Source organism: Schistocerca piceifrons, chromosome 2 (assembly GCF_021461385.2).
Source record: "Schistocerca piceifrons isolate TAMUIC-IGC-003096 chromosome 2, iqSchPice1.1, whole genome shotgun sequence".
NCBI lineage: Eukaryota > Metazoa > Arthropoda > Insecta > Orthoptera > Acrididae > Schistocerca > Schistocerca piceifrons.
The window spans coordinates 775,568,330-775,587,979 of record NC_060139.1 but is presented as its reverse complement, the minus strand read 5'-3'; the positions used below and the strand labels follow the sequence as shown (position 1 = coordinate 775,587,979).

General features: G+C 43.9%; 1 protein-coding gene across 1 annotated transcript in view; it reads left to right on the top strand.

Annotated features, from left to right (window-relative positions):
- Positions 1–1,960: 1,960 nt before the first annotated feature.
- LOC124777819 (sorting nexin-21) overlaps positions 1,961–19,650 on the top strand; it is a 56,444-nt gene continuing 38,754 nt past the window's right edge. Inside the window, exons 1-2 of the mRNA XM_047253341.1 lie at positions 1,961–2,080; positions 2,309–2,576. Coding sequence (XP_047109297.1) covers positions 2,570–2,576 — 7 coding nt within the window. The 5' untranslated portion in view covers positions 1,961–2,080; positions 2,309–2,569. The remainder of the gene's footprint in view (positions 2,081–2,308; positions 2,577–19,650) is intronic.

Here is a 19,650-nt window from a genome sequence, read left to right as displayed (position 1 = left end):
ATCACATTGTGTGTGTGTGTGTGTGTGTGTGTGTGTGTGTGTGTGTGTAACACTCTGATCCATCATTTTATAATATCTGCCATATATAAAAGGAATTAGTTAGTGAAAGAACTACAGTTATACAGCAAATTAGTATGTCTAGCTAATTACTAAACAAAAGAAGTCTGACACAGCCATCGTAAAACACACTGGAATCTAGTTTGATGGCTTAGGCTGGAATATAAAATGATTTTAAAGTTGTTCCATTATCAGTCAAAACAGAGGAAGATTAGTGTGCAATGTTTTATCAAATAGGTGGTCATTAAATGCAGAGCACAATTAGGGATTGGGGAAGGTACAGATAGAACATCAGCCTTGTCATTATGAAGGAATCATCCTGACATTTGCTTTAAGTGATTTATGGAAACCATGACAAACTAAATCTGGATAGCTAACTGGAATTTTAACATCCATCCTCCTAAACACGAGTCCTGTGTGCCAGCTGCTCCTATTGGTGTATGAGCCAATTTTAATGGTCACTGCCCCATTCAGAGATACGTCAGTATGACCACATTCTGTGACTGATATGGGGTATGCCATGGCTGTATGAATAGTTTCACTGAAAACAGTTCACTGTCTGGGAACACCAGTTACTCTTGGTCCTACAGTTGCAAACCTTTTTGATTCAACATTTAGGTGACAGAGAGTAGCGGAATGGCATATTGTGTCACATTGCAATCCCTGCAGACCATCTTGGCTGCTATGTACTGATACTTTTTTGCACCAATGCCCACATGCCCCAGTACACAAACAGTTCTTTTCCTCCTGCAACAGGATTGAGTGGCACACCTAAATACATAGGACCATTTTCTCTGCACTAAATACAATATGAGTAAGTCGAAACATGAGGAACTGGCTCAGAAAATTACTATGCATCCATTTCTTCTTTGAGTCATCCTTTTTTTTTTTTTTTTTTTTTTTTTTTTTTTTTTTTTTTTTTTTTTTTTTTTTTTTTTGTGGGGCTGGGGTTCGGGGAAGTCAGTCTTCTGACTGGTTTGAGGCATCCCACCACAAATTCCTCTCCTGTGCCAACCTCTTCCCCTCAGAGTAGCACCTGTATCCGGCGTCTCAATTATTTGTTGGATATAATCCAAATTCTGTCTCTCCTTACAGCTCACTCAAATACCACACGAGTTATTCCTCGATTTATTAATACATGTCCCACCATCCTGTCTCCTTTTTGTCAATGTTTGCTGCATGTTCCTCTCCTTATTTTAAGGAGAACCTCTCATTCCTTGTCTTGATAGTCTACTTAGCTTTCGATGTCCTTCTACAGTACCACATCTCAAATGCTTCGATTCTTTTCTTTTCTGATGCTCCCACACTCAGTTCCAAACAATGATGTGCTGTAAATGTACATTCTCAGAAACTTATTCCTCAGATGAAGGCTGATGTTTGATACTAGCAGACTTTTTTGACCATGAATGCCCTATTTGTCTGTGTAATATTGTAAAATCGACGTACTTATCTAATAATTTACGAAAAAAATAGATTTGAGGTACATTCTTTACTATAAGCAGTCATATCTGACATAGTCCAATAATCGAAGGTTGCTTTTTATCCCAGTCTAGGTCTAAAATATGAATATTTGTCACACTCTTTATTGAATAAAATCCTTTATACGAATCTAGAATGACCTTGTTGAAAACTGCAGCAGTACCACTGAAAAAGCAATAATAAGAAAATCAGATAGCTGTCGATTTGTAGTATCAGGGGAAACCTATCATTTACATATAACAAAGTGTAAAAAGCCACACATTTTCAGAATAAAATTTCTCTCTGGAGAAAAGTAAATACATCAGTTAAGCTAACGGCCAGAATTGCTCTATGTATTGAAGTGAGACATGAACCCTAATCTCTGTCCACTGGGCTTACGTATAAACTCACTGGTGAAAGATGTTTTACATAGAAGGATGTAGCTCATGAAAACTGATAGAAATGTATTTTACAATATTCTTCTGTTGCCGCAGTACTTAAATTATCGGGAAGCTATTGCTAGCAAACTTCATCTACTAATAGAAGGAAACTGTAACGTTGTATGGTACAGTAAAAGGTTCCCTCTGTTACCAGTGACTTGCAGTGTATAAATGTAGACAGCAAGATCGTTATTGTTCAGTCTTGATATGTTTCTATTGACATAGGCTCAAACAACATTGTAGACCTGATAATTTCTGTAGTATATAGTTCCTTCTGCGCTGAATATTTTTCTGGTTTGCATTCGTGGTATCTGTCTTGCATTCTTTTGACTGCTTTCCCCCTTTTCTTTCAGTTTACCTGCTTAGAGTTACAACCACAGTCTAACATGTTAGACTGGAGTTACAACAGTGATTTCCTGCAACTGGACCTTTCACAACATATGCATATCTGTACGTTGTGTTTACATGGAAGCGCTTTGACTGATGCGTCATCAGTAGTGAAGTAGTGGGGGTGGGGAAGGTAAACAAATGTTCGCAGTTCACAGCGTTGGTAGCAAATTCACATAGATGAAGTATTATTGCTTCCACAGGCAGCGGCCAGCGTGGGACGCAAAATGAATGGTAAGAATTAATAAACATCCCTTTTGTGTGCCTAGTAATCAATGTCAAACAAGGTGTTACGCTTGCAACAGAATGTGATTGTTGCGAATTTATGTTTGTGTTTTTATCGGAGTGTGAACAACAACTTTAAATACAATAGGCAGTGTTTGTGGAGACGAGGAATTGTCGTTCCTCGTACTTTTTTTATATGTAAAGTTTACGTTTCTGCCAGCAAAATTTTGCAAGAAGACAGTGTGACAGTCTCATTTTGAAATGTTATCCTAAAAGTAGAACCCATAAAGTTTCAGTCCTTAAGTTACCATGTACTTTCCGTGAGACCTGTGGAAACATGTTGCCTCGTTGTGTAGGTATACGATAAAAAAAAGCATATTTTATTGTAAATATAAGGTGAAATACCCTGTGACCAATTATAAGGATATCCAGCTCTGTAGCTTTTCTCTGCAAGATAAATGGCAAATAACTGAGAATTCTCCAGGAATTTCTCGCAATTTAACATTGTTCTTCTTTGTTAATCACTTGCATTGGCCTGTGGTCAAACTAACACATCTTCATTACCAACTTAAGTGAACTTTAACTGTGAACATTAAATTCATCATCAGCAGTTATTTTTCACACACTATTGGAGATAGTCTTCTTCCAAACATTCCCACGTAGGGACTATTACAGACAGTTTGTGCATCTATGTTTGTTTCTTTATACCTTACAGCTAGGTTCCATTAGGTAGTCGCTAATTTGTTTTATCACAAACGACTTAGGAGAGAGGTTTTTGAAATTTTGTTCCAGTCCCGTTGGCCATATACTCAGTGCATTTCCTGTTCAGTAACTTATTATTGTAATACGTAAACTAGTTTTGTACCTGTCACTAGTGTCCTCGTATTAATGTTTGTTGTTGCTGTCCTGAGATTGCTTCTTTTCATTACTCATTGGCCAGCTCTTAAATATTGTGTGTCTTATAAACAATTAATTGTACACTGTGATATATTCTCAAAGAAATTACTGAATAGTAAACAAACTTGAAGAAAAGCAACCACTCACTTATAGCTGTCGTTACACATAACAGCTCAAACACTGAGTTCTATATTTTGAGCTATTGCTCTTGAATAATGTGGTACACATTGTATCAGGGTGCCATACAGAATCCCAAATGCACTGACACCATCTCTAGTTTAGTTGTAAATATTTGTCATGTATTATTGTTTTCCTGACATGTCTCTACATATGTCTGCTATGTCTGTACATATACCACGAATAAGTCAGCCATAGTTGAGTCGTTGTCTTTCCTCAAACTGCCTATTGTTTCTATCATAGGACAGAACTGGAAACAAGTGTCTAAGTCAATTCATTGTCAAAGTGAAATACAGCAGCTATGTTTAAATAAAGATGATGACTGGTAAATGATAGGAATGGAACATTGCATTGAACCAAACGTAGGGTTGCCAAACAACAACATTAGGCTATATTTACAAAGGACTGTCTGTTGGTTTAAGAGTGAAATATCTTGCTCATTGTCTTTTTTGTTTGGTAAAATGTAATCAGTTAATTTGAAATCCTTGTCAAATTAATTTTCAATTTGAAGTTTTTCGTTTCTGTTTTAAGGTGTATTTTTAATTCCATAAGTGTGTGTTGGGTATTAGTAATTTATTTATCACAGGATAGTTTTACATTCTTACAGGATTTGTCAAGGAGAGCGTAGGCCAGGTTGTCACACATTTGTGGCTTTATTGATGAAACCATCCTGACATGTGCTTAATGTGATTTAGGGAAACAGTGGAAAACCTAAATCATGATGGCTGGACAGAGCATGAGGCTCCATCCCAATCGGAGCCCGGTGTCTTAACAAGCGCTACTTCATTTAGTTATCCATTATCTGAAGTTGTCATGTGTTAGTACATACCGAGAACAAATTAAGTTATATACTATAAACAGTCTTGAATTTCAGTTACCCTACACGATAAACTCCACCAACATAAAGGTCAGTGATTCAACAAAATACTTACAGGGTTTTTTTTTGCACTCATAGTCTTCTGATTGGTTTGATGTGGCCCACCATGAATTCTTCTCCTGTGCCAACCTCATAACTTCAGAGCAGCATTTTCTGCCCAAGTTCTCAATTATTTGCTGGATGGATTCCAATCTCGTATCTTCCTCTACAATTTTTCCCATCTACAGCTCCCTCTAGTACCATAGAAGTAACTGCCTGATGTCGTAGCATTGTGTCCCTTCTTCTTGTTAGTGGTTTCCATATATTCCTTTCCTCACTGATTGTGCGGAGAACCTCCTCGTTCCTTTCTTTATCGGACCACCTAATTTTCAACATTCTTCTGTAGTGCCAAATATCAAATTATTTGAGTTTCTTTTCTGGTTTTCCCACAGCCCATGTTTCATTACCATACAATGGTGTGGTGCAAAAGTACATTCTCAGAAATTTCTACCTCAAATTAATGTCTGCCTTTGAGACTAGTAGTCTTCTCTTGGCCAAGAATGCCCTTTCTGCCAGAGCTAGTCTGCTTTTTATGTCCTCCTTGCTCCATCCGTCATGAGTTACTTTACTGCTTAGGTAGCAGAATTCCTTAATGTCATCCATTTCATGATCACAAATCCTGATGTTAAGTTTCTCACTGTTGTCATTTCTGCTACTTCTCATTACTTTCGTCTTTTTTCGAAGTACTCTCTCCATATTTTTTACCCATTAGACTGTTCATTCCATGCAACAGATCCTGTGATTCTTCTTCATTTTCACTGAGGATAGCAACGTCGTCAGCTAATCTTATCATTGATATCCTTTAATGTTTAATCTCATTTCCACTCTTGAATCTTTCTTTTATTTCCCTCATTGGTTCTTCAAAATCTAGTTTTAACTGTAGGGGCAAAAGACTGTCTTACTCACCTTTGAATATGAGCACTTCATACCTGGTTTTCCACTCTTATTATTCCCTCCTGGTTCTTTGACATATAGTATGTTACCCATCTTTCTCTATAGCTTATCCCCATTTTTCTCAGAATTTCAGAGATATTCACAATTTTACATCATTGAGCACTTTTACCAGGTCGGAACCGCAATGTCAAAATTGCCTCTCTTGTGCCTTTACCTTTTCTGAAGCCAAACTGATCATCATCTAGCACATCCTCAATTTTCTTTTTCATTCTTCTGTATATTATTCTTGTCAGCAACTTTGATGCATGAGCTGTTAAGCCGATTATGTGATAATTATTGCCCTTGTTGGCTCTTGCAATCTTCGAAATTGTGTGGATGATGATGTTCTGAAAGTCGGATTGTATATCACCAAACTCATACATTCTATGCACCAATGTGAATGGTCATTTTGTTGCCACTTCCCCAAATGATTTTAGAAATTCTGAGGGAATGCTATCTATCCCTTCTGCCTTACTTGATTTTAAGACTTCCAGAGCTCTTTTAAATTCTGAGTCTAATACTGGATTCCCTGCCTTTTCTATATCGACTCAAGTTTCTTTTTCTATTGCTTCATCAGACAAGTCCTCCCCTCATAGAAGCCTTAAGTGTTTTCTTTTTACCTATCTGCTCTCCCCTCTGCTTTTAGCAGTGGTATTCCCATTGCGCTGTTAATGTTACCGCCCTTGCTATTAGTTTCAGCAAAGCTTGTTTCGACTTTCCCAATGCTAAGTCAATTCTTCCGACAATCATTTCATTTTCGATTTCTTCACATTGTTCATGCAGCCATTTCATCTTATCCTCCCTGCGCTATCTATTTACCCTGTACTCAGTTGACCACAAATCATTGTCTTCTTTCCATTTCCCTTCACTGACCCCCACTATATCTAGATTTAGACTTAGCGTTTCCTTTTTCAGATTTTGTATCTTTCCTACCATGTTCAAGCTTCTGTATTCCATGCCCTGACTCATAGAACATTGTCCTTTCATTGGTTATTCAATCTTTTTCTCATGGTCACATCCACGTTAGCAGAACCCTTCTCGAGATATGAATGGGGTAGTATTCCAGAATCTTTTGTCAATGGAGAGATCATCATGACACTTTTTCAAGTACACGCCACATGTCCTGTGGATACATGTTATGTGTCTTTAATGCAGTGGTTTCCATTGTATTGTGCCTCCTCATCCCATTGATCATTGCTGAGTCTTCTGCCTGTAGGGGTAGTTTCCCACCTAAGGGCAAGAGAGTGCCGTGAACCTCTGTCCTCTCCTCTGCCCTCTTTGACAAGGCCTTTTGCTAATCAAGGGATGACTTCTTAAGACAAAAGTCTTCAGCCAGCACTGCTGATGATTTTTATTCAAAATTTAAACATACATGGGGTTTGAACCCAAGATTGAGGACAATTTGATTACTAATCAAAGACGCTATCGCTAGACCATGGGTGCAATCTAGAGCTTGTGAACAGTTTACTTTTAAGTTACAATCATCACATAGAAAATATTGTTGAGAAACTGAACCAAAGATTGTGTTTTCTGCTAGATCGCTTAGGAGGCACTACAAATGTACAAAAGAGATTGGCTCCACTACACTTGTCTGTCCTTTTCTGAAATATTGCAGTGTACGGAACCCTTACCTAGGTAACAGGATTCATGGAAGCTTGTAAAGAGACAGGGAAGAAAGTGTCACAGATATTATATGCAAGTTGGGCAAGTTGTGGCAAATTATGTTCACGAAATTCCAATCACCAATTTCTTCTCCGAATGCAAAAATATTTAGTTGACTCCCATCTACATAGGGAGAATGTAGGTGTTTATTGTACCATGTTCTATTAGAGAGGGGAATGGTCTGACAGTATTTCTGTGAGCTATCTGTCAAGCACTTGAGTGTGAATTGCAGAGTGGTCATGTAGAAATAGCTGAATATTATAATGTTAGCATATTTTGTACTCTCTTCATGTTTTTCATTGTTTACAACTACACATACTTGCAGATGATTAGGAATGACTGCACTTTCACACCACTTATACAGCTCCTCCTCTTCCTTTCTGCATGTCTGAAAAACTAAATCTCTCTCCCCCCCTATTGTGAGTGAGATGTTGAACACAGAAAAACGGAGAGAATTGGTGTTATGCATCAGCAGCCATCTTAATCCACAATTAAGAGTTATTTAAGTAATCTTTATTTTTGTAGTAAACAGTATTTAAGAGGTAAATGTGTGTTTTGACAACCTTTGTAAATAAATGTATTTTAGTAATCTCTTTCATCTCCTAGGATGCATTGTTACACAGTTTTACTTCCTATGAAAAATACTGATTAGAATTTTTGGTTTGTTCTTCCCTGGTAAATGTAAGTTCAAATTATATCTTGTTCGGTTATTGTGAATAGAATAATTTGAGACATATTACTGGAGATTTTCCTGATGTGCACAATGTCAGATTGGTAGATGATACAGTAGTTGTTGTAAACATATTCAGTGTTTTAACTTATGACCTTTTTCTGTAGTCTGAAAATTGTGTCCAAGTTTTTTGGATTTTATCTCCAGAAAAGAAACCCATAACTAAGAATCAATTATACATAGGCGTAGCATGTCACTACAAGACACTGGGTGTTACACATTGATAATATGGCACTGAGAGTGTAACATGCTGATGACACACTCTTTGCCAATATCATCATGTGTTCATTCCTTCTCAGTTGGCACTCAATGTTCACCCTAAAAACTACACAGCCTACAACATTATCATTTTTACCTTAAATGACAGAAGTTATTTTTCACCTATTTAAGCTGAAATTCATGCTGTTTGTTTTCTTCGTGACATATTGCTCAGTTGCACTTATTGTTAAGGTTTTCATTTGTCATATAAATAGAATGTTTTCTTGTTTTATCAGTGACTTGACTGATGCTCTCATCAGCAAAGAGAATCCTTTTCCATTTGTTATATGTCTGCATCTTTTGTACTTTATTTTGTAAGTATGACTGGAACCACTCATTCACTATTCCCCCTATGCCTACTACACACTGTTTGTTTAGTAATATTTTATGATTAACAGTATCAAAAGCTGTGGGCAGCCTGTTATGCAGCCATCCTTGTCAAGAGCTTTAAGTACTACTTTTGTAAATCTGTGCTGCCTTAGAAAGCGAACTGTGCTCCCCCTGCGGGTTCGGGGGTAAGAATAGGCCCGCGGTATTCCTGCCTGTCGTAAGAGGCGACTAAAAGGAGTCTCAAATGTTTCGGCCTTCTGTGATGGTCCCCTCTTGGGTTTGACCTCCTTTTTTCTTCCAAATTTCCGTCGTCAGTGCGTGCCATTTGGGGAAGGACACCTTAAGTGGTGTTTTTGTATTGGTCCATCATGCTCCACCATCTTGCATGTTACCTATTGTCGTGTGGGGGGGACTACGCCCAACATCTTCTGGGTGGTCTCCTTCTCGCCTTGTGCGCACTCTTCTTCTTAGCGCCTACGACAACTGTGGACCCTTTAAACACCTAAAATCCAGCACGGTAGCCAGTCCGTTGTGGTGGGGTCGTCATGTACCCTCTTGGTGGTAGCCCCCTGACCACGCAGGGATCGCACTACAGATGCCTGAGCTGTTTCCTCCCCATGCATGCCAAGGAGTATGTGCCCATCTTGTCTGGGGCACGGGGACTCCGGGCAACGGGATATCGGCCAGGTACCCGTTGCTTTGGCTGGGTGGCGCCCTTGGGGAGAGCCCTCGTTCGGAGTAGGTGGCATCTGGGCGGATGTGGCGCAATGAAGCGCAATAAATCACATCAAGCTGGTGGTCGCACGGCCACCAGCGTCTCTAAGCGAGGTAGAGTCGACTTCGATGCTGCGCAGTATGACCCTCAGACGTTCCCCTCGTTGGCTGCGCCATGGGAGGGACGCCGATCTAGTGCGAAGCAGGAGCCTTACGTACCGCAATACCTTGTCTGCAGCAGGACTGATGGTGACTCCTTTCTTCCGACGAAGCCTATGTTTTTTGTGGAACACCTGGAGGATAAGTTTGGGGAAGTGGCGGGGTTGTCAAAAATGAGGAATGGGTCCATCCTCCTCAAGACGTCCTCCCCAGCCCAGTCACGAGCGTTGCTCTCGTGTGATAAGCTGGGTGACGTCCCTGTTACTGTCACTCCCCACAGTAGCTTAAATATGGTCCAGGGGATTATTTACCATCGTGACCTCTTGTTGCAATCTGATGACGAGCTGAGAGCCGACTTGGAACGACGCGGTGTGCATTTTGTCCGTCGTGTCCATCGAGGACCCAAGACAAACAGGGTGGCCACCGGTGCCTTTATCTTGGCCTTCGAGGGTGATGTCTTGCCCGAGAAGGTCAAGGTGATGGTTTACCGTTGCGACGTCAAGCCATACGTGCCTCCCCCGATGCGGTGCTTCCAGTGCTGGACGTTTGGGCATATGTCCTCCCGATGCCCATCCAGTGCTACATGTCGAGATTGCGAACGCCCCTCTCATCCTGATTCTCCATGTGCACCTCCGCCTGTATGTGTTAACTGTGGGGAGCACCACTCTCCATGCTCGCCGGATTGCCCCGTTCTTCATAAGGAGCGGAAGATCATGGAATTTAAGACCCTGGACCGGCTTACTTATCGAGAGGCTAAACAGAAATATGAAAGGTTGTATCCTGCTTCCCTTCGAACATCTTATGCTGCAGCCACGTTATCGTCGCCCGCACGAGCGACGGTTGTCGCTTCATCAGTGCCGCCTTCAGTGGGCCCTCGGGGCCATGTCTCTCTGTCTGCCCCCCTCGTGCCTGGGGGGAAGCCTTCCTCTCTTGCCCCCTTAGCAGTTGGGGGCAAACCCTCTTCTGTCGCTCCCCCCAAGCTTACTTCGGGAGTGACATCTGCTCCACAACCGGGAGGCTCGATTCCTCCCCCTCCTTCTCCGGCGGCGTTGCCTCCGCCGGTTCCTCTCTCGCGGAAGGGGTCCCTCGGGGCTCTCCCTTCCTCCGTTTCTTCTCCTTCCCAGCCAGATGTCAGCCAGTGGCTGAAGGTTCCGCCACCTGCTGGTCGTAGGGCTTCTGCGTCGTCGTCAGCCTCTGACGCTCCTTCAGAGAAGCTCTCCCAGCCCTCTCACCCTAAGGGCAGACGCGAGAAGAAGGAACGGAATGTGTCCAAGAAGAAGGACGTTCCGGCGGTTTCAGCACCGCCTGCTGTACATCGTCATGGCTCCGGGGATGAGGTGGAGATCCTCGCCTCTGCCGCGGATCTCGCCCTCACGGAACCCTTGGGGGCCTCTCCTATGGACTCAGCTGACTCTCCCCCAGTGGCGGCGGTTGGCTCTGAAGCGCTGTCTGCCTCTTAGTCGCATTCACGCCCTCCCAGTCCCTTCCTGCTTCCATTCTCCAATGGAACTGCGGCGGTTATTTCCGCCACCTGCCAGAGCTCCGGATGCTTCTGAGTGATTCCCCTGTTCTCTGCATTGCTCTGCAGGAAACTTGGTTTCCTGCACTGCGGACCCCCGCCCTTCGCGGTTATCGGGGATACTATAAGAACCGTGCTGCCTGTCAACGAGCGTTAGGTGGGGTTTGCCTCTTTGTTCACCACTCTGTCTGTAGCTCGCCAGTACCCCTTCAGACGCCTTTAGAGGCAGTTGCTGCCAGGGTTGAGCTCTCGCCGGCTATTACTGTTTGCTCTGTTTACATTCCTCCGGATGGGGAGCTCCCCCGCCATGTCTTGGCTGCGCTGCTGGCTCAACTCCCGCCACCATTGCTGCTTCTGGGCGATTTCAATGCCCACAATCCTCTATGGGGTGGGACTGTCTCCGATGATCGCGGTCGGGCCGTGGAGCATGTGTTGGCTCAGCTCGACCTTAGCCTCTTGAACACCGGTGCTCCCACGCATTTCAGTGTGGCCCATGGCTCGTTCTCGGCCATCGATCTCTCTATTTGCAGCCCTGGACTTGTCCCATCCCTCCACTGGAGGGTGCATCCTGACCTGTGTGGCAGTGACCATTTTCCCATCTATTTGTCACTGCCACAGTGTCATTCTTCTGGGCGCTTGCCCCGCTGGGCTCTCCACAGGGCTGACTGGCCAGCTTTTACTTCCGCTGTAACCATTGCGTCTCCCCCACAGGGTGACATTGACGAGGTCGTCCGTGTTTTCACCACGTCCATCATTTCGGCGGCCGAGGCTGCCATCCCCCGTTCCTCTGGCCTCCCTCGGCGGAAGGCTGTCCCCTGGTGGTCGCCGGAGATTGCTGAGGCTATTCGCGACCGTAGGCGGGCTCTCCAGCGTCATAGGCGGCACCCGTCTCTGGAGACCCTCATCGCCTTTAAGAGGCTCCGTGCCTTCGCCCGTCGTCTTATTGCACGGCGTAAGCAGGAGTGCTGGGAGAGGTACGTCTCCTCCCTGGGCTCCCGTGTCTCGTCCTCGCACGTGTGGTCCCGGATCCGGCGGATTTATGGCTCCCAGACCCCTGTGGGTGTCCCTGGGCTCTCCTTGGACGGCGCTGTCTGCACGGACGCTGCCGCCATTGCTGAACGGCTAGCCGCGCACTTTGCTCAGAGCTCTGCGACTGCATCCTATCCCCCCGCCTTTCGCTCTCTAAAGGAGCGAGCCGAGCGGACGCCGTTCTCATTCCACACGCGTCGTTCTGAAACATACAATGCTCCTTTCAGCGAGAGGGAATTCCTCGCCGCCCTCGCCGATTGCCCTGATACAGCACCAGGCCCAGACTGCATCCATGCGCAGATGCTGAAGCATCTCTCCAGGGACTGCCAGAGACACATTCTCGCGATATTTAATCGCATTTGGAGCGAAGGCGTGTTCCCGTCGCAATGGCGGGAGGGCGTTATTGTCCCCATCTTGAAACCCGGTGCGGACCCACTGGCGGTGGACAGCTATCATCCCATTACCCTCACCAACGTTTTGTGCAAATTGCTCGAACGTATGGTGGGGCGGCGTTTGTGTTGGGTCCTTGAGTCGCGCGGTCTCCTCGCTCCATCCCAGGGTGGCTTCCGTCGGGGCCGGTCTGCAGTGGACAATTTGGTGCGGCTGGAATCTGCTGTCCGTACGGCTTTTGCCCGACGTCAGCATCTTGTTGCTGTATTTTTCGATCTGCGGAAGGCGTATGACACCACATGGAGGCATCACATCCTTGCCACGTTGCATGGGTGGGGTCTTCGTGGTCGGCTCCCGGCTTTTCTTCAAAACTTTTTATTGCGCCGCTCTTTCCGGGTGCAAGTCGGTGCCACCTCTAGTTCCTCTTATATACAGGAAAATGGGGTCCCGCAGGGCTCGGTGTTGAGCGTCTCCTTATTTTTAGTGGCCATTAATGGTCTGGCAGCAGCAGTGGGGTCGTCGGTGTCTCCTTCTTTGTATGCCGACGACTTCTGCATCTCATTTAGCTCCACGACTACGGGAGTGGCCGAACGCAGGCTGCAAGTCGCCGTTCGCAAGGCAGCATCATGGGCACTGACTCATGGCTTTCAGTTCTCTGCTGCCAAGACTCGAGTAATGCACTTCTGCAGGCGTCGGACGGTCCACCCTCATCCTGCACTTTACCTCGACGGCCACCTGCTTGAAGTGGTGGACACTTGCCGCTTCTTGGGACTCGTGTTTGATGCCCGGCTCACATGGGTTCCTCATGTTACTCAGCTGAAGCAAAAATGCTGGCGGCACCTCAACGCCCTCCGCTGCCTTAGCCACACGTCTTGGGGTGCAGATCGCTGCACGCTGCTGCGATTGTACAGCGCCCTTGTGCAGTCTCGGCTTGATTATGGGAGCCTGGCTTATGGGTCTGCATCACCCTCAGTGTTGCAGTTGTTAGACCCCATACACCACTGTGGGGTCCGGCTTGCAACTGGCGCTTTTCGAACGAGCCCCGTGGATAGTCTACTGGTGGAGGCCGGGGTTCCACCGCTGCGGATTCGCCGCCATCGTCTGCTCGCCGACTATGCTCTCCACGTACATTGCTCGCCAGGCCATCCCAATCGTCGCTTGCTTTTCCCTGCCATGGTCCTCCATCTGCCCGAACGGCGACCTAGGTCTGGGCTTTCCGTCGCTGTCCGCGTTCAGTCCCTGCTGTCGGAATTGGGTTCATTCCCTCTTCCGCCTCCCTTCCGGGTCCGTGCACCTACGCCTCCCTGGTGTTTGTCCCGGCCGTCCGTCCGTCTGGACTTGGCACAGGCACCCAAGGACTCGGTTCCGCCTGTGGCCCTCCGTCGCCGTTTTCTTGCTCTCCTCGCGTCATTTTCGGACTGTGAGACTGTCTACACTGATGGTTCCCTGGTTGATGGTCGCACTGCCTACTCTTTTGCTCATGGTACCCATGTTGAGCAGCGCTCCTTGCCGGCTGGCTGCAGTATTTTTACTGCAGAGCTGGTGGCCATATTGCGCGCTCTTGAGCATATGCGTTTCTGCTCAGGTAGGTCCGTCGTCATCTGCAGTGACTCCCTGAGCAGCCTTCAGGCCATCGACCGCTGCTATCCCTTCTCTCCTCTGGTGTCCTCCATTCAGGAATCTGTTTCCGCCATTGCCCGATCTGGTCGTTCGGTGGTCCTGGTTTGGACGCCCGGTCATGTTGGCATCCCAGGGAACGAACGTGTAGACAGGCTGGCCAAAGGGGCGATCGATGCCCCGGCTTTGGAGATCGGCCTTACGGCTCGCGACCAGCAGCTGGTGTTGCGCCGTAAGCTGAGTGGGATGTGGGCTGCTGAGTGGCGTGGCATGACAGCCCCGAATAAACTGCGGGCTGTCAAGGAGACGACCGATGTGTGGCGTTCCTCCCTGCGGGCTTCTCGCAGGGACTCGGTAGTCCTGTGTCGGCTGCGCATCGGCCATACCTACCTGACGCACGGCCATCTGTTGCGTCAGGAGGATCCCCCCTTGTGTCGATGTGGGTCCCGGCTGACGGTCGGCCACATTTTGCTGGAGTGTCCTCGACTGCGCACACTCCGGCAATCTTTTAATCTCCCGGGCACTTTGGCTTTGGTTTTATCTGACGATGCCTCCATGGCTGATGACGTTTTAAATTTTATCCGTGGTAGTCCGTTTTATGGTTCGATTTAGGGAGGTCCTGCGCCTTTCCCTTTCTGTGTCTTTTGTCCTTGTGTCTGTTGCTGTTCTGGTGTGCCGTGAGATGGTTGGCTCTTTCCCATTTTTGTTCTCGTGGTCAGTCAACCAGTCTCCGGCCATCTTCCTTTCTTCTGTTTCTTTCTGTCTGGTGTTCCTCTGTCCTGTTCTTGTCTGTAGTGTTTGTTGCTGCATTTGTGTTCTTTTCGCGCCTGGGGGGACGTCTCCTCCCCCTTTGGTTTTTATCTGCTCCTTAGCTTTTCGGCTCGCCTGATTTTGGAATGGGGGACTGATGACCTTCGCTGTTTAGTCCCCCTTAAACATACCAACAACCACCACCACCGCGAACTGTGCTTCATTAAGAAGATTTTACGCATTAAAATAACTCAGTTTTCTGTTTTTCAGTAACTGATTTTACAGTATTTGAAAATGATGAGGGGGGGAGAGTTTCCCATATTTTCACATTAGCCGTCTTTAGTAGTGGCTCAAATAGTGCATGCTTTAAATGTTTTAGGTCTCTGGTCTTTAGTCCAGACATTGATTTGATACAGCTCTCCATGCTAATCTATCCTTTGTAAGCCTCTTCTTCTCTATGACTACTGCAGCTTACATCCAGTCTATGAACTCGTACCTTTCGTTAGTCAAGTTGTGTTATAAATTTCTTTTCTCCCCAATTCCATTCAGTACCTTTTCATTAGTTATCTGACCTGCTCTTCTAATCTTCAGTATTTACCTGTAACACCAAATTTCAATAGCTTCTATTTTCTTCTTGTCTGAATCGTTCATAGTACTACATTTTGCTTGAACAGTACAAGACTGTACTTCAGCTAATTTACCTTAAGAAAAGGCCGCCTAATACTTAACTATTTATGTCCACTGTTAAAAGATTTCACTGCCTCAGTCACCTGATTTAATTTGAGTACATTCCGTAAGCCTTCGTTAATATTCAGCTTACAGCATATTTGGAAGACACTGTCCATTATATCCAACTAATCTTCAGAGATGACGAAACTAAGTTCTTATTTCTTCACCCTGAACTTCAGTACCCTGCCCAAATTTCTCCTTAGTTTTTGTTAATAGATTTCTCTATGTAAATAGATATGGAAATCATAAAATCAGAAAAAGACCCTATTTTTCAGATCAATCAGTTTTAATCTGTATTTTTCATTTTTGGTCTATAAAGTCCATTTTATACCATGGCCATTGTAAGAGACTGACAGGATATGAAAATAAAGGTAGAGTAATGTTTTGTATGATGGATGGATTGACAAATAAAACAATGAAAACTCCAAGTAGGAATATCAGCAGTGTAGGAAAAGGTAGATTGCTACTTACCTTAAGGAAGACATGTTAAGTTGCAGATAGGCACAATTAAAAGACAGCTTTTGGCCACAGCCTTCATCAGCAAAAGAGAAACACACAATTCATACACATACAAGCAAAGACACCTCATGCACTCACACTGCTAACTCCAGAATGCTTTTCAGCAGGAGAAGGAGCAAGTCGAAAATTTGTGTCCTGCTTTGCCAGAGTAGCTGATACTAGTTGCTGTAAAAATTGGAAACTGTCTGTAGAATTTGTGGAATTTGTGTTCAGTGTTGGGAGAGCTCGTGAAAAAAGACAAGATGAAGTATGTTTGATATTTAATAGCATTGTTTGGGGGCACCTAGTACTTCCATTTCTTTTTCAGTGTTTTGAGCTTTAAATAATGGTAAACCACCGTAACATTCTCTTCAGGAGAACTCATGATTGCAGCTGAAACAGAAACGCAATTTGTGCAATTCCCCAGTGGGAAGACCAGTGTTGCACCAAAAAGTGTCACATCACATGAACTTTATTGCAACATGTCATATCATGTGTCATATTATCTCAGTGTGAGCTGTGCCTAAGAGAAACTGTTGTGAATGTGTTCGAGGGAAAGGTTGTGGTGATCACTCAGGAGCTGCTTCAATTGACATACACAGCTCATATCAGATATAAACAGTACTTTGAAGAGGAGAAAAGTGGCTAAGGCAACAAAAAGAACAGGAAAAAGAAGAATTGTTGTAACATAAAGGAAGAGTAAGTTTGAAAAAGAAAAAGTAAATATTGAACACAGTGAAGAAGCACCAAAGACTTGACAGATTAATGGATGTGCAAACAAGTGTTAAGAAGCTGCCTTGACTTTGGTATGTGTCCAGTAACATGTAACCTCAAATATAACTGCGCCAGTGTAATGTTGAAGACACCTATACAAATAAATAAACCAAATACATTAACTGCATTTATTAGTATGCTCAGTTAAAAATGGAACTCTGGTATAACTGAACACCAATCCCTCTTCCAAGAACAAGGTACAGCAAATAACAAAGCAAGAAATGTAGTCACTATTGCAAATACAATCCGACCTCAGCTGCACAGTGTATTGGTGACAGTGAAAATTTGTGCCAGATTGGGACTCAAACCCAGATTTCCCTAAGCTTTGCCACTCACCAGTGACTGCAGAATTCCGTAATTTCATCTACATTGTGATCGCCAATCCGCATGTTTAGTTTCTCACTGTTGTTATTTCTGCTACTTCTCATTACTTTCGTCCTTTTTTTATTTACTCTCAATCCATATTTTGTACTCATTGGACTATTCATTCTCTTCAGCAAATCCTGTAATTCTTCTTCACTTTCACTGAGGATAGTTATGTCATCATAAATCTTATCAATGATATATTTTCACCTTGAATTTTAATTCCACTCTTGAACCTTTCTTTTATTTTCGTCATTCTTTCTTTGATGGAGAGGTGGAACAGAAAGAGTGAAAGACTACATCCCTGTCTTACACCCTTTTTAATCCGAGCACTTCATTCTTGGTCTTCCATTCTTATTATTCCCTCTTGGCTCTTGTACATGTTCTATCTTTCCTTACAGATTATCCTTATTTTTCCCAGAATGACCAGACCTCAGTTGCACAATGTATTGGTGACAATGAAAATTTGTGCTGGATTGAGACTTGAACCCAGACCTTCTGCTTTACGCTTTACCGCTCACTGATGAATGCTGCAGAAGGTAGCACACTGGCTTCTTGGCTTGGACTTGTAATCCACCCCCTCCCTCCTACTTCCATCTATAGTCCACATTATACAATGTCTTTTATGAAGATTTGAGAGGAGTGAGGATTACAATAAACTTTCTAGTTTACTTTGTGTGGCATGCTGAGATGGCTCCAGTTCTTCTTGTCTAGGGGTCTGATTCTTGAAGCTGAAAATCTCAGGGGTTGGATTGAACTAAAGAAATTTGAAGATTGTTGGAGAATTTTTATTTTTATGTAAATATATTGTCTCACATTTTAGTTCATCATATAGTCTTTTGATTTTTCACATTAACAAAGCCGAAATTACATTGTTCTTACAAAAATATGTCCAATAACATCAGAGGCATGCTTATGACTTCCATGCTCTGCGGACATATCAATATTCCAACGGATTTTTAATTTTTCTTAACAGATGAAGTCCTGCTAGTTTTAATTATTTCATAAATGAATTCAGAATAAACCTAGTAAAGTACAGGATTGTGTAATTAATTATAGAAATGTTGTGTGTGCCAGTAATTCATGATTTCCTGTTTTTTAAAAATATAATTTTAACTATACATTCAGAACTAGTACTTATCGATTATAGTATTAAAACTAAAATATTTTATAAAGTAATTCCTTTTCATACATTTTAACTTGAAATGTACTGTAATTGAAGTACTGTGTATAAAATTATGTGGAAATTTTCAGAAAAGCAACTGAGATAATATTGACCTGTCCAAAATTTGAAAAATAATACTGGTATCGACAACTACTTTTGAGGAAAAGTAATGCTAGAGGATTTCCCGTTACAGACTCCAACCATGGACCATAGTAAACTCATTGTACTCACTGTGGGCTGGGTGTAGACTGACCAAAGAAGTGAAAAAAAGATGAAATAGGCTCTCCATCTCCTGGTCCCTACAATGGAAAGACTTTTTCATACTAAACCTACCAATCAGTCTCAATTCAATAACAATATTGAACCGTACCTGACTTAGTTCACTACTCCCATCCTACTGTGATCAACTCCCATTACCCCTAAATCAACCCCTGTCAACTTTTCAGAATTTTCTAACCTTGAACCTTGTATCATCGTCATTCCACAAATCCATCAACATGGAAGCCAATCTTACATTGCAGGAAAAACTGCAATCCACTGTCTAAAAACTAATCTCGACCCTATAACCCTACGTGCAGACAAAGGTGCCACTACTGTGATTATGAAGTGCAGGGATTCAGATTCATAGATGTACAAACCATCCCACAGAGGCCCCATTCCAGAAACCCAGCAGGATCTCCAGTCCCTCCTCAAATCCTTAGGTCCATTTCAGAACCTCTCCCCTGAGTTTTATCTCACCCCACACCCCTGCCACTCCCCACATTCCTGTCTACATGCTTCCTAAAGCCCATAAACCCAACCACCCAGGACACCCCATTGTGACAGATTACTTGCCCCCACAGAGAGAATCTCTGCTCTCATGGACCAATATCTTCAGCCTATTACTTGCAACTTAACCTTATTTACTTCGGCTCCTGTTCCTTTACCTGGCACCCCACTCATCACTGTTGATGCCACCTTCCTCTATACTAAACATCACTGATGCTGATAGCCTTGCAGCTATTGAACTGTACCTTTCCCAATACCCAACTGACTCCAAGGCTGCAACCTCATTCCTGGTTATCATGACCAGCCATATCCTCACCCACAGTTACTTCTCATTTGAAGGCATCACCTACAAATAAATCCAATCAAAAGTTCTGCTCTTCCTGCCATTACACTTAAGTAATTCTCACTATATTTAATTGCAGTCTGCCCATATCTCTCTTTAAATTCTCTACACCTTCTCCCCCATTTGCTTCGCCTAGTCCTCTTCAACCCAAAAGGCAACCTTTCTTAATGTAGTCCTCCACATGATGGTCTCACTGAGCGAGGCCTTCACAGACTGATATTACCCTCCCAACCTTGTTCAGAAACAGATCTCTCTGTCCCAACTATCCAGTCCCCTACCATCTCCCAAATACGCAGCATCTGGCCACAAAGGAGCACTCCTCTCATGACTCAGTACCATCCTGGACTGGAGCAACTGAATGA